This window comes from Pteronotus mesoamericanus, unplaced genomic scaffold (assembly GCF_021234165.1).
Source record: "Pteronotus mesoamericanus isolate MK-2021 breed Mesoamerican mustached bat unplaced genomic scaffold, CSHL_Meso_final contig_101, whole genome shotgun sequence".
Taxonomy (NCBI): domain Eukaryota; kingdom Metazoa; phylum Chordata; class Mammalia; order Chiroptera; family Mormoopidae; genus Pteronotus; species Pteronotus mesoamericanus.
This window is the reverse complement of record NW_026555001.1, coordinates 6,330,551-6,343,647: the sequence shown is the minus strand read 5'-3', so window position 1 is coordinate 6,343,647 and position 13,097 is coordinate 6,330,551. Positions and strand designations below refer to the sequence as shown.

The 13,097-nt window shown below is 36.1% G+C and overlaps 1 protein-coding gene across 2 annotated transcripts in view; it reads right to left on the bottom strand.

Annotated features, from left to right (window-relative positions):
- Positions 1–12,552, bottom strand: part of THUMPD2 (THUMP domain containing 2) — a 35,444-nt gene extending 22,892 nt beyond the window's left edge. For both annotated transcript variants that reach the window (XM_054567461.1, XM_054567469.1), the window contains exons 1-5: positions 12,394–12,552; positions 5,231–5,366; positions 3,455–3,867; positions 2,170–2,247; positions 191–243 (exon numbers count right to left, since the gene is read on the bottom strand). In XM_054567461.1, coding sequence (XP_054423436.1) covers positions 191–243; positions 2,170–2,247; positions 3,455–3,867; positions 5,231–5,366; positions 12,394–12,519 — 806 coding nt within the window. In that variant the 5' untranslated portion in view covers positions 12,520–12,552. The remainder of the gene's footprint in view (positions 1–190; positions 244–2,169; positions 2,248–3,454; positions 3,868–5,230; positions 5,367–12,393) is intronic.
- Positions 12,553–13,097: the final 545 nt, after the last annotated feature.

Here is a 13,097-nt window from a genome sequence, read left to right as displayed (position 1 = left end):
CTGGTCAGATCAAGTCATATCCACTAAGCTTCATGAAAAAGCTTTACTGGCTAAGGTAAAGAACTCAAATGCTTTGTTTTTAGCCCTGTCTGTTGTATCAGTGTTTCATACTGTAAATGAAAAGCATAAAGTTATTACTTTTACAAACTCTCCTGAGGGACAAACCCGAAGCTTGGAATATAATATATACCTGAACACGGGAATTCCCATGACAGAATAAATGTCATTTAGATGTATAAAGATCTGAAAGAACAAATACACAAGTTAAAATGGAACAGGGAATGCATTACCAAATTATTGATAATATGAAAACTTTCATTTTGAACCAAACAAGGCCTTGTATGTCATATATTGAAAAATGTTTCATAACATTTTTCTTGAGAAGAGGTGCAGTAAATTTTATGTACATTTCATAGAAAAATTTGAGGTTAATTTGGGATACAAATTATATGGAGATTCATGTTATGAAGAACTTGAGATCAATTTTCTTCCCAAATACTCTCTGAGTTATAATAACCAGATCAGAATTTCCAGCACTGGGGTTAGAGAAGACTTCCTAAATCCACCCTCATACTAACCTCAAATGAGAGGCGAGGTCACACAGGATTATCATGGGCTACACACTTTTAGTGTAACAGAAAACTCTCTTCAGGTCAAATGTAGCAAGGGTAGCCTTCTCTCTCTACTATCTTAGGTGAGCTTCCTCCTCTTTATCACCTTTATTGCCATAAAGAGGATTGGAATGTTAGGTTATAATTAGTAGCCCAAATAAACTATAAAAGTTAGACTCTTACTTTTGTAGTCTGATGAAGTATATGGAATATTCTAATTCTGCTGTTTGACCTCATGAGCATTTGAAACCCAATACTTTCACCCAAGGTTATTTTTAATATATGCAGTGTAATCAGGATTATTCCAATATTGATACATTTTTATCAAGAAAAGTGATTTGCAATAAATTTCCTTTAGTCAATTTAATTCCTTGATCATCAGAGCTAAAGTTTCCAATTTTTGATATTATTCAACTTCAGCAAAATTATTTATTGGAATTCTCTTCTATTTAAAATTTATACTAAAGATACAATATACTGATATTTTTAAACATCAAATGTTATTAAGGATAGCTTCTCCCCCTATGAAATTTTTTCCATTAATTTTTCCAAACTAAATTTGTTAAGATTTGATTCTTCTGTCAATTTTGGTCACAAATTTTACTGTGTGTGATTTTAGTGTTGCCAATTTTGTATTGTGTCGATCATTTCTACCAATAATAGCTAATATTAATTGCATTAAATGGATGATAGGAATTAAATCAGCTGTATTTACTTATGAGCTAAACTATGGAAAACTGTAATTCTGAGACAGGGAGATAATCAAAGGGAGATAAGGAGGAGGAAATCAGAGAGCAGAAGGGCATGAAAAGAAGACACGCTTAAGTCAAAACATTCTTGCATGACAGGAATAAGAGATCTATACCGAGAATTACTTTTTAAAAGTGAAAAATATCATAAAAAGAATTAAAAATAAAATAATACTAAATGTTCTGATTTGACCAGCAATTACTTCATTTTAAGCTATATAACAATAAATCAATGAATTATGAAAATGACTAAGCTACCTGCTCAAATTTATGAGATGGTTCTTAAAAAAATGAATAATACCTTTTGTAGCTTGCATTTATTTTCCCGTGGGTTGCATTTTGTTCCAATTAAAAATAGTGTAACCTCATTATATTAATTTTAAAAAATAGAGGGGGGAAAAAAAAGAAAAACACAATCCTGCACCCCTAACAAAACCATTGTTAACATATTGAATTTTGTGCAGACTTTTTGTTTTTAAACATTAGCTAGAATTTATTATAGAGATTTGTTATGTATTACGGTGATTGTAGAGAGCATCTCTGCAACCTTATAATAAATCCTTTTTAGCTCAACTGTGACAAAACAATTCCATTCCAAAACATTTTATTTGGATAAGACATTTTCACACTGAAAACTACTAGCAAAATTATCTGCACTGCTCTATTGCTATAGAAAAAGAACAGACTGCTGGATCCATGTAGACAGGCTTTTTGAAACTAAAGAAAAATTGAAAAGCACAACAGATTAGTTGACATTGTCTTTAAAGAATTTGGTTGTAAGCATTTAAAGTAAAATGAACATTCATTACCTCTATCTTCGGATCCCTCAAATCTGCTTTCCATCCAAATTGTTTCCTAAGAGCAATTCCAATTATTCTTCCTACCTCCTGGAAAGGCAGCAAGTTATAGAAAAGATAAGAATATTATAAATGAAAAATGTAAGTTTAAATATAAGTGAAAACAAACAGAGCCAGTAGGAAAATCAGGTCAGACTATCTGATGGTAATTTAAAATTACAGTATTAAAATATTTCACTACAGAACTTTCTATTCAAGGCAATAAGGCTGCATTTTATCTCTTTCACCATCCTCTACCCTCCAAGACATTCTATGGCAATTGATTCATGTGTACCCATCTACTCATGCGTAATCTCCATTTTTGTAATTTTAGAGACATGAAATAACCAAATCATGACCTGGTAAATAAAGCCATTTTAGGTTTTAGGAAATGGATGGAAGCTGAAAAAGATGAACTGCTTTACCTACTGCAAGCCAGTAGGTTTTAAATTGACCAGATCAGTAGCATTAGACTCAAACTTCAGGGTCTGATTTTAAGGTTGGCCAAAGAACCCACAACTATGCCCTTTATATTACTGAACTTTGTAAGGGTCAACTGATAACAGCTTTTTGAAGGAATCTGTTGGTAGTGTTCCCCCTCCCCTAGATAGCTGAGACCTTGAGTGTATTTATGTATTTGCTGTCTAGTGACAATTACACATACAGGGCCAGGTGTAATCACTCAATAAACACTGAACTGAACTAAAGAGAAAACCAAGAAGCTCAGGACCATGGTATCAGGATTTGTAACATGCAAAGGATACCTGTAAGTTTAAGGAAACTTTTGGGGAGCCTTGGATGGTGTGGCTCAGTGGGTTGAGCACCAGCCTGCAAAGCAAAGGGTTGTGGGTTTGATTCCCAGTCAGGGCACATGTCTGTGTTGTGGGCCAGGTCCCCACTAGGGGGCATGTGAGAGGCAACCACACATTGATGTTTCCATCTCTCCTACCCTTCCTCTCTCTCTCAAAATAAATAAATAAATAAATAAATCTTTAAACAAAAAACAAAAAACGGAAAACTTTTGGGGAGAGAGTAAAAGGAGGCAAGTGCATGGAATGGCATACTATTCCTATTAAGCATCTGAGGTAAAGTTAAAATGGAAAATGTATTTTAAAAGAGATTTAATTATATGATATTCAGCTGGGTTATCTGCCTGAGCCTAATTATTTATTCTGTGAAAGGTTCTGATCTCATTTCAAATCTAAAGAGTAGTTAATTGTTCTTAGGAAATGAAAACCCACTTCAGAGGTGAGGGTACCTGTGCAGAAAAGGCCTTTGCAATGGCTCCACTGCAGCGACAAGAAACTCTAAAAGTCAAGTCATTCTGGTTATGAGTGTCAACTGCTTTTGCCACTTCATTCTGAAGTTCTTCTTCTTGAAATTTTTCTCTTTTAGTGAGAAGGTCTCCTTGCTCCAGTGTTTCCTCTTCTATTTGTTCTTCCACCTGACATTCCCTATTCTCTTGTATCTGTTGCATTTGTTCTGTTTTTAATTTCTTAGTGATCATAGTGTCATTTTCTCTCATTTTTCTTTTTGGTGGGTCAGCATCTCTTTGAGAAAGTTTTTCCTTTTTTGCATCTAGTTTCAGAAGATTGTTCCAAATTGAAATGGCATTCAGCCAACTTTGAGGATCACTGTTTATAAGTTGTTGCATTTCATTATGTATTTTTCCTAAATAAATAAAAGTTCAGTTTATCCTATATTGAAACTTTAAAGACAGTCTATTATATCCATTACCCCCAAAATTCCATTATATTTATTTTCATAAAATAATTTTTTTAAACTCCATGAAGAATTACTCTACTTTCATCTAAAATGTCTATCATTTACTATAAGAATATTGTGCAAAATAAGGTTCATTCTTATATTCCATACTAAACATCAAAACTGTTTTAAAATTCCTATAGGATTATCACATACTTTAGCAAGATCATTTGTCTTATAATAATATATGCATTCTCTTTAATATATGCATAGACATAGAGTGTATATCAGTTTTTGAAATAATGCTGATCTTGCCTATAACATTAAGTTGAAAAAAAAATTACAAAACATAGATCTCAGAAACAGAGCAATTGAATTCTGAGACTATTTTAGACCATGGAGTACTAGTGCACTTCATAAAAGGAGTTTCCATAAAGTAACACCGCAGGTACAGAACCCATTCATAATTTAGGGACCGCCAGCATACTCAATATAATGTAATCATTTCTGGATGAACAAGGGTCGTCAAGAAGACCCAAGAGTAAATACTCTACTTCTCTAATAATGAGAGTGTATGGAATATTGGAATGAGATTATATTGATCCCACAGTATAATGTCTTAGTATTTGTTTTAAAATAATTTTTTCTGCCTTGTCTTGATTTTCTGCCATTTGTATCTTTCTTGATACAATTTATTATAGACTATACACTTACGTGATCTCTTGTGCATAATCAGCAATCAAAATGAAGTTTAAGGCAATGTTTAATCTAGCAGTGTCCAGACTTTGGTACTTTTATCAAGATCCTTAAATTATTTTAGCCACATATTTATAAATACAGAAAATCTCTTAAGCCCCCTTTAACTCTAATACTTTATAAAAGGCTAACAGTTTATTCAAACATTTAAGGTCTCCAATACAGGAAATTTTACTACACAGTATTTTTCCACTTACATCACTCATTAGTTAAAATTTACAAGGTGACAGTTTTGACCAATTTATTAAGAAAATGCATTTTGGGTTATTACATGTCCTAAATCTAAATAAATGCAACTGACCATACATCTCTCTAGAAAAGGTGTCTGATCAGAGTTCGCAGAAATGAAATGTGACTTAGGACACTAAAACCTCAGTAAGACAGGCAGTGGGTTGCAAAGAGAAGAGACACAATTAGGTGATACTACTCAGAAAATACAGAAAAATATCTAACTAATGATCCCACAGGTAGGAATGAATCTTAAAAACATCAAATGGCTACTTATTAATTATCAAGCAGAAAACTCTGGAGTACAATATATTATGTGGATAAAAGCAACAGGTGTATACCATACCTTTATTTACAGAAGAAACATTAAATGGAAACTGCTTTTTAATCAATAAAAACAATCTTTCTGCGGATTTTAATTTTTTCAGCATATTCAAGTCAGAGCAGGTGGTAAAAAACACTTTTCCTGAGACGTATTCAACCTAGAGATAGAAAAATAGATATTAAGGTAATATAGTGTAGAATAAGAACCATTTTCCTTTTTCCCCCTTAATGAATTAAAACACAGCTTCTAGATTAATAATAAAAACGACTATTTCTGAAGTATCTAATATTTGTCAAAGACACTATAGTAGACATTCTGAATACATTTTTTTCCCCTCATCCTTATAACAACTCTCAAAGTTAGATTTTATCACCCTCATTTTACAGATTAGAAAACTGGGGCTTAGATAGGTTAGAGACTTTGTAAGAAGCCACAAAGTCAGCGACCAAGACCATAATCTTACTATGTCACGCTACCATTTGTAAAGTGTGAGTGTACATTCGCTTGTACACACACTACTAGAAAAACAGGACACGAAATACTCAGTAATTTTTGCTACACCTCACACACTATTTGAAAGTGGGCACCATTAATAAAAGTCTTGTGGAAGAATCCTACAAGCTTCAGGAAGAGGGATTCTAATAAAAGGACAGAGGGCAAGATGCTGAGGTGGGAGTGACAACCTGGCTGAGGTAAGCTGCAGGCTGGCCTGGCAACATTTGCTGTTACGCTGATTGAGAGTGTCAGGTGGACGGATGGCGTTGCTCGGGCCAGCTTGACAAATGGCCATGAAACGGGGTACCACAGATGGCAATGGTTAACCGTCATAGACTTTTGATGAAAACTGACAGCACCAAATTAGTTGGTAGAAAAAAATTACTTTGGAAGAAGGCATAAAGGACTGAGTGTAGAACGTGACGCTGGAGGGGGAAGTAGATTACGGAGGTAGAAATAATGAGACACCTGGCTGTGGGAACTGAAAAATGGACAGAAGCAAGAAGCATGCATCACACAGCGACGGGCTTTGGAGACAGGGTAGCTCTGAGGTAAAAGTCAGGGGAGGAAGGCAAGTGAAGAGCACCGGCTCATGGCGAGTCTAACAGGCTATGGCAGTAGAGCAAATAGTGTTCAGTACCAATGGAATCCTAAACCTTTTTGGGTCAACCCAACTCCCTTCAATTCAGGATGGACGTGGACCGTCCTGAAATTCTCCTTTCAGCAGTGGCCATGGGCTGACTAACATGGCTCTAACTCACCTCTAAAACTGACGCGTCAGGGAATTTGGGGTATCCCCGTGTGTTTAGGCAGCTCCCATTCAGTGGGAACTTGACCTCCAAGTTTGTTTGTTTTTTTTTAATCTGACATGGTCTAATTAAGCTTTTTGGATGGTGATTTCTGGGGTTACCATTATATCTTGATGAAAAAGAATCTTTGCCAGGGAAGCCTCAGGCTGAAACTAATTAAAACCTAAATACTTCTGGTTATAAGTCGAACAAGTTCTGAGGCTGTACTGGACAGCATGGTGATTACACCTAATACCACTGCATTATATGTTTGAAAGTTGCCAGGACAGTAGGTCTTGATTGTTCTCACCAAAAAAAAAACAAAATTATGTGACAGGTGGAGGTATTAACTAATGCTGTGGAGGTAATCATTGTGCAATGTATAAATTTATCAAATTAACACACTGTATACCTTAAATTTCTACAATGTTATGCCAACTATAGCCCAATAAAGCTTAAAAAAAAAAAAAAGAAAGCCCAAATAGCTTAAATACCAGCAATGTAACTAAGAGAGATGAAGTGGGGAATAAAAGAATATTTAGGAACCAATATTTAAGGGGATAATGAAGTAGCTTAAATAAGATCTTATTTCTAGCTTCTACAATTTACTCCTTTCTCATTACAAAGGTGACATTTTCCACTAAAGGCCTAACTTAATATATACCTCAAAATGCTTAGAACTTGAAAGCAAAGTTTTAAAAAGTACATGTTTAAAATTTTAGATTTTTATGTTCCCTGACATTAAAGCCACCATAAAATAAGTAATGAACATAAAATACCTTGACAAGATTCTGACAAAAGTGAAATAAATATTTCACTGAAAATGTATGGTTTTAAGGTTCAGGTCCTATAAACTAATAAACTGATAAAACATTTAGATTAGTGACTTTAATGTAAGTAACTAGTGATCTATATATTTATAGTTACTTAACTGTAAAAGATCTTGTCTTTCTTCTACTTATTTGAACATCAAGGGTAACATTATATACAATGAGTTTTTCTAAAAACATCTTTTGTTTGGGAGGAAGGGGAAATATTTTCAAAAAGAACATAATTAAATATTAAGTTAATTAAGGAGACCTATAAGGTTTAATTTATTTAGGGTCAAATCATAAGAAGAATATATGTTGATGATTTAATATGTTAAATACATTCACAAAATCAAAATCAACATTATTCTCTTTATTTAAAAATCAACATAAGGTCTATTCTTTTATAACTAATAAACATATAATCAGAAGTACTTTACTAAATTGTAAAATAGATACTGTGAAAACGCCATAATCATATATATATATGAAAACACTTTAATGGTTTGCCCTTTATAAAGATAAGGTATTGTAGCTTAAAGGAATAGGGAAAATGAATTTGTACTTATGATTTCAAAAATGGCTGAAGCTAGTGTTACTCTTTTTCCTTAGTTTATTGCTTGTAACTGATGGTATTCAATTACAATACTTAGGGAGAAATGTAGCATTTTAGAATATTTCATCCTAATATTTGTAACTAGAAAATTTATTTATATATACCATCTGTTTATTCCATTTGGAATTAAATCATAACCAAGTGTCTAAAACCAGCTGGTTTCATGTCTAACACTTCCAAAGATGAAATAACAGCCTTTATTAAAGTAAAAACAGCTGTTATGGGCTAGCATATCTAAGCAGTTAGCATTTTTCCTTTTCTTTTAAAATTCATGGATTCAAGTCTAACAAAAAGATGAAATATAATTGTATGTAAAATGTATAGTAACATAGGGAGATACCAAAGTTTTCCTAATTCTACAGATGCCAGTTAGTTTCAGAATTAATTTAAAGGGGCTAAGGGAAGAGGTGAGGTGGTATGTAAGCTTTTTTGGTTCATTTTAGAAGGGAGAATTTAAAAATATATTTCACTTAATTTTTAAAAAGCCATCCAATCTAAAAGGAATGCCTAGAATCTTCAAAAAAGCAACTTCATGCAATCGTCCCACTAAATGAAATTAGCAGACTATCTGGTTCTGCCCCACTACCTTTTACAATCATGACCCCATTAAAAAACTAAAAATTGATTGGCTTGTTCACTTGGGTCAATAGACTTTGCTATGTGGGTTTATACGGACTGAGGAACCACCTGACAGCGACTTTCTGGCTGGCTGGCATTTGGAATACATCTATTCTATAGAATTTGATATTAAAAAGCACTGTCCCTGCTATTATTCTTATAATAAATAATACATTAAACACTGTTACAAAGTAAAGTTTAATTGTTCCCATACATTTCTTAAAAATAGTCAGAGTAAAGAATATAGCATGTCTATATATAAAATATAGACAGTATCTAAGTATATTATATATAAAATACATATATTTATATAATATAAATATTTAAAAATACCCAGGAGCCTAAAAAGAAGTTTGCCCTACGGCCAGGAGGTAAAAACTCAAACCTGAATCTGACCAAGCTCTAGATACAACTTACAGGATTCCAATTTACAGGAAATACAGAGCATAGAGGGCCAAGTTCAGCTGCACCATGGAGATGCAATTGGCAACTATCTAGACTGGGGGAATTCCAGCAGTGTTGTCCAACAACTTTCTGTGATGATGAAAATGTTCCATAACCTGTGCTAATACAGTTGCCACTAGCACATGTAGCTTCTGAGCGCTTGAAATGGGACTAGTGCAGCTGAGAAGGTAAATTTTATTTTATCTAATTTTAATTTAAATAACCACTGTGACTAATGATGACCCTAGTGGACACACAGCTCTGGGCCAGGGGTCAGAAAACCAGGCCTGTTAAGAATGGTTTTTACTTTTTTTAAAGTGCTATACAAGCAGCAATAAAACGTAGCGGAAACTGCAACGTTATCCACAAAGTCTTAAAAACACCCACATTTTTGATCCACAAAACCTAAAGTATTTATTTCTGGCCCTTTATAGAAAAAGTCTGCTGACTCCTGTGCTAGACTGTGGGACAAACAATGCAGCTTCTTTAACCAACAAATTGCCATGGGAAAACTGGGAGAGATGGAGAGGAAATGCATAGATTTAAAGAGGCTTAACCGAGTAGCAACCAATTACAATGTGTGGGCCTTATATGAATCCTGATTTAAACATTCAAACTTTCAAACACAAGTGACATTTATAAGACAAGTTGAAATCTGAATAGTGACTAGATATTTGATGACAAGCAATTGCTAATTTTTAGATGTGATAATGATATTGTGGCTTCTATTTTTAAGAGCCATGTGTATTATCTTTTTTTATATTATACTACATACATTATGCTATAAAAAGAGCCCTGATATTATAGATACATGGGAAATATTTACAGATGAAATGATGATGGTATTTGCTTCAAAATAACATGGACCGAGGAGTGGAAGAAGTGAGAATGGAGCAGAATTCGCCATTAGCTGATCATTGTTGCAGATGGTTGGTAAGATTCATCATACTGTTCTGTCTACCTCTGTGTATGTTTGAAATTCTCCATGATAAAAAGCTTAACCAAATACCTAGGAGATATTCTATTGCAGGTTGTATGTCAGAAGCAGCAACTGAGAGGGGAGAGAATTTGCAAGTTAAATGCAAACACCTTGGGCTGACACTGTGGGGCTGGCAACTAGGGATATGCATTTTCAGCAAGCTCCCTAGGCGATTCTTATGTTCACTCAAATTGGAAAAACACTGATCAGAACAGAATGATTACTGTGTAAAATTACACGATCACTTCCAAGTTAATCTGTTTTGTATTAAGATTTTACACTATTAGTTTTCTTAAAGCAAACCAAAGTTTCTAACGGTCTCTTTTGTCATTGCAAGTATGATTTTAAGTATTCCTGTGCAACTCATTCTATAGACATGTTTAATGAGCAACTACTATTTGCCATATACCATGTTATGTCTCAAGGAATGCAGTAATCCTTTAAAATAGGTATTATCATCTCTGTTTTATATTGAAGGAAAGTGGGGCTCAGAAATTTGAGTAATTTGTCCCAATTTATAAATCTATTAAAGGATGATATAACATTTGAACACGTCTTCTGGTTCTAAAGCCCGCATGCACTTTTTACAGTGCTGTTACAGAAACATCCTACATACAGCGTTCCAGGGCAGTTTCCCATGGTAAACTTCAGTACAGTGGTAAATACAGCACATGGCCTTCGAAGCTACAGAGATTCAGGTACAAGTATCAGTTCCTCCACTCAGCATCAGTGTTCTCTTTATTTCCTTGTAAAATGGAGGTAAAAATGAACTATTGCCTAGGGTTCTTTTGAAAACTAAATCGTAACATGTACATAAAGTGTCTGACACATTTTAAGTGCTTTATAAATGGGAGATGCTATCATTATTATTTCAAAATTGCCTTCACTTTGAGAATTTGCTTTACATTAGAGAAACTGGGATGGAATTTCAGAGGTTTTCTGTCCAGAGACCATTTCCAGGCACATCTATCCTTGAAACACACAGTATCAAAATATGGAAATCCCCAAGTCTCTTGGCATTTAATTGTTCTCATCACCAAAAAGTTTTTCCTTATAATTAACTGAATTTTGTTGCTGTGATTAAAATACATCCCCTGTGCCCCCAATCTCATTTTGTCTGTAGAGAAGATGGAGAACATGCAGAGAGTGTCTTCCCCCCATGCCCCCAATGCTGTGCTATACCCAGATCGGGTCAAGCCTTCTATTTCTCATACCGAGAATTTTAAGTTAACATTAAAAAAAAATTAGTGCAGCATTATGTCATGGCCACAAAGTGGTCAAGGACTAGACCCAGGAGTCAGCCTGCCTGACAGCTTGGGTTTGAACCCCAGCTCTGTCTGCGACTTGAATAATTAATTGGATTTACCTATGCTTTATTTTCCTTTTCTGTTAAATGGGAAGTCTACCTTATAGGGTTGTTGTGAAAATTAAGGGAGTATAGAATAAGTACCTAAGAACATGTGCCCGGCATTTATTATGCTTAATGTTAGCCGTTGTTATTATAGTTTTTTTGATTAGCTACATCAACACTCTATTATAGAGACTGTAACCAAAACCACAAATGGCAGGTAGTCTGACAAGACTATGGATGCCATTTTTGTGACCCCTTCTCTCCTCCTCTGGTCCCAGCCTCTCACTGCAGAAACTACTTTTGTGGGCTTCGGACAATAGAGGAGCGCTGGAGTCCTCAATTTCATCTAGCAAGTCCTCCCTTTCCAATACCACATCATTTGCACTGTCATTATTACCCATCAAGATAATGAAGGCTTTTTCTGATCTTTTTCCTCTGCTCCAAGAAACCAGATCTGCATATTCTAAATGAACCAAAACTGATGTTTAAAATCTTGTTCATTTCACTGAAATTAACAACTTACAATATCAGAAACTATTAGCTTCCTCTGAAAGTTGGACTTAGGCCTCCAAAAGTATTCTCTCTCTAGCTACTATTTACTGTGTGTTTAAGGTGTACTTTACATACCCTTAATCATGTAATCCTCCCAACAAAATATAGCCGTACCATCGCCGCCAGGAAACGGGCAAGAGTCAAGTAACTGAACCTGAAGATTATATTTGCATTTAAAGGATGGAGAAAGGATTCTAACTCTGTCAGGTCTAATTCTAATTATAGGCACTACCAAACACTTTCTTTTAAAGAATCTAGGAAATAACTTGCTTCAACCTCCTTTCTAAAAAGACTTCAGCCGTGCCTGATGTGCGGTTATAGATCTGCAGGGAGAAACGACTGGTGGCTCTTTCCAGCAGCAATGAAAGGACCTGCCGGTAGAACTGCGAGGATGGGGGCTGTCGCCACGGTCGGTCTGCAGCTGACACCGTGGGTCGCGTCGCTTTCCCGGGTCTAAGACGGACCCTGGCGAGGAGAGGGGCAGTGGCAGGGCCTCCCTCCTTCCCTCCGGGGTGCAGCGAGGCCGACTCACCTGCGTGGCCTGCAGCCGCACCCGCACCTCCCGCATCAGGAAGGGCTCCAAGCCGCGGCCCGCGGTGCAGAAGAAGCGGGCGCCCGCTGCTGGCCCGGATTCAGGATCTCCGGGCCCGGCCGCCATGGCGGCTCGGGCGCGCCCTCGCGGTTCAGGGGTCACGTGGCCTCGGGCGCGCGCAGCGCGTTCCCTCGCCCCCAGAGGCTGGAGCTCAGGGGTTGGTGGCAGGTGGGTGGAGCTAAAGGCCTGCCGGCTGAGATCGCGAAGGTCAGGTCATGTGGGCGTGGCCCCAAGTGAGTCGCCTAGGTTAACTGCTTAGAATGTCCTCGATTAGGCATCTGGAACGATTTAGAATTTAGGTGGAAGGGATGCCATTGATCATCTAATGCGTCTGCTTTATTTTTCAGATTGAAGAGGTCAATGCCTAGAGAGGCCAAGGGACAGTGAGTTACTGGTACCGGTGAGGCAGGAACTTAGACATCTTAATATCTAGTATAATGAATCTTCTCCATTCTCCCCAACTTCCTCGTCTCTCCTTCATCCCTCCTCGCTACTCTCTCATAAGGAGGCTCGCTCTTATCTTCACCAAGAATTGGGCCAACGCTGGGAATCCCCAAGGCCAGGAGCAGAAATACCCACTCTCCAACTAAATGTCTTGATGTTCATGAAACAGCGCACAGTTCTCAACGTATTTAACCATCAAG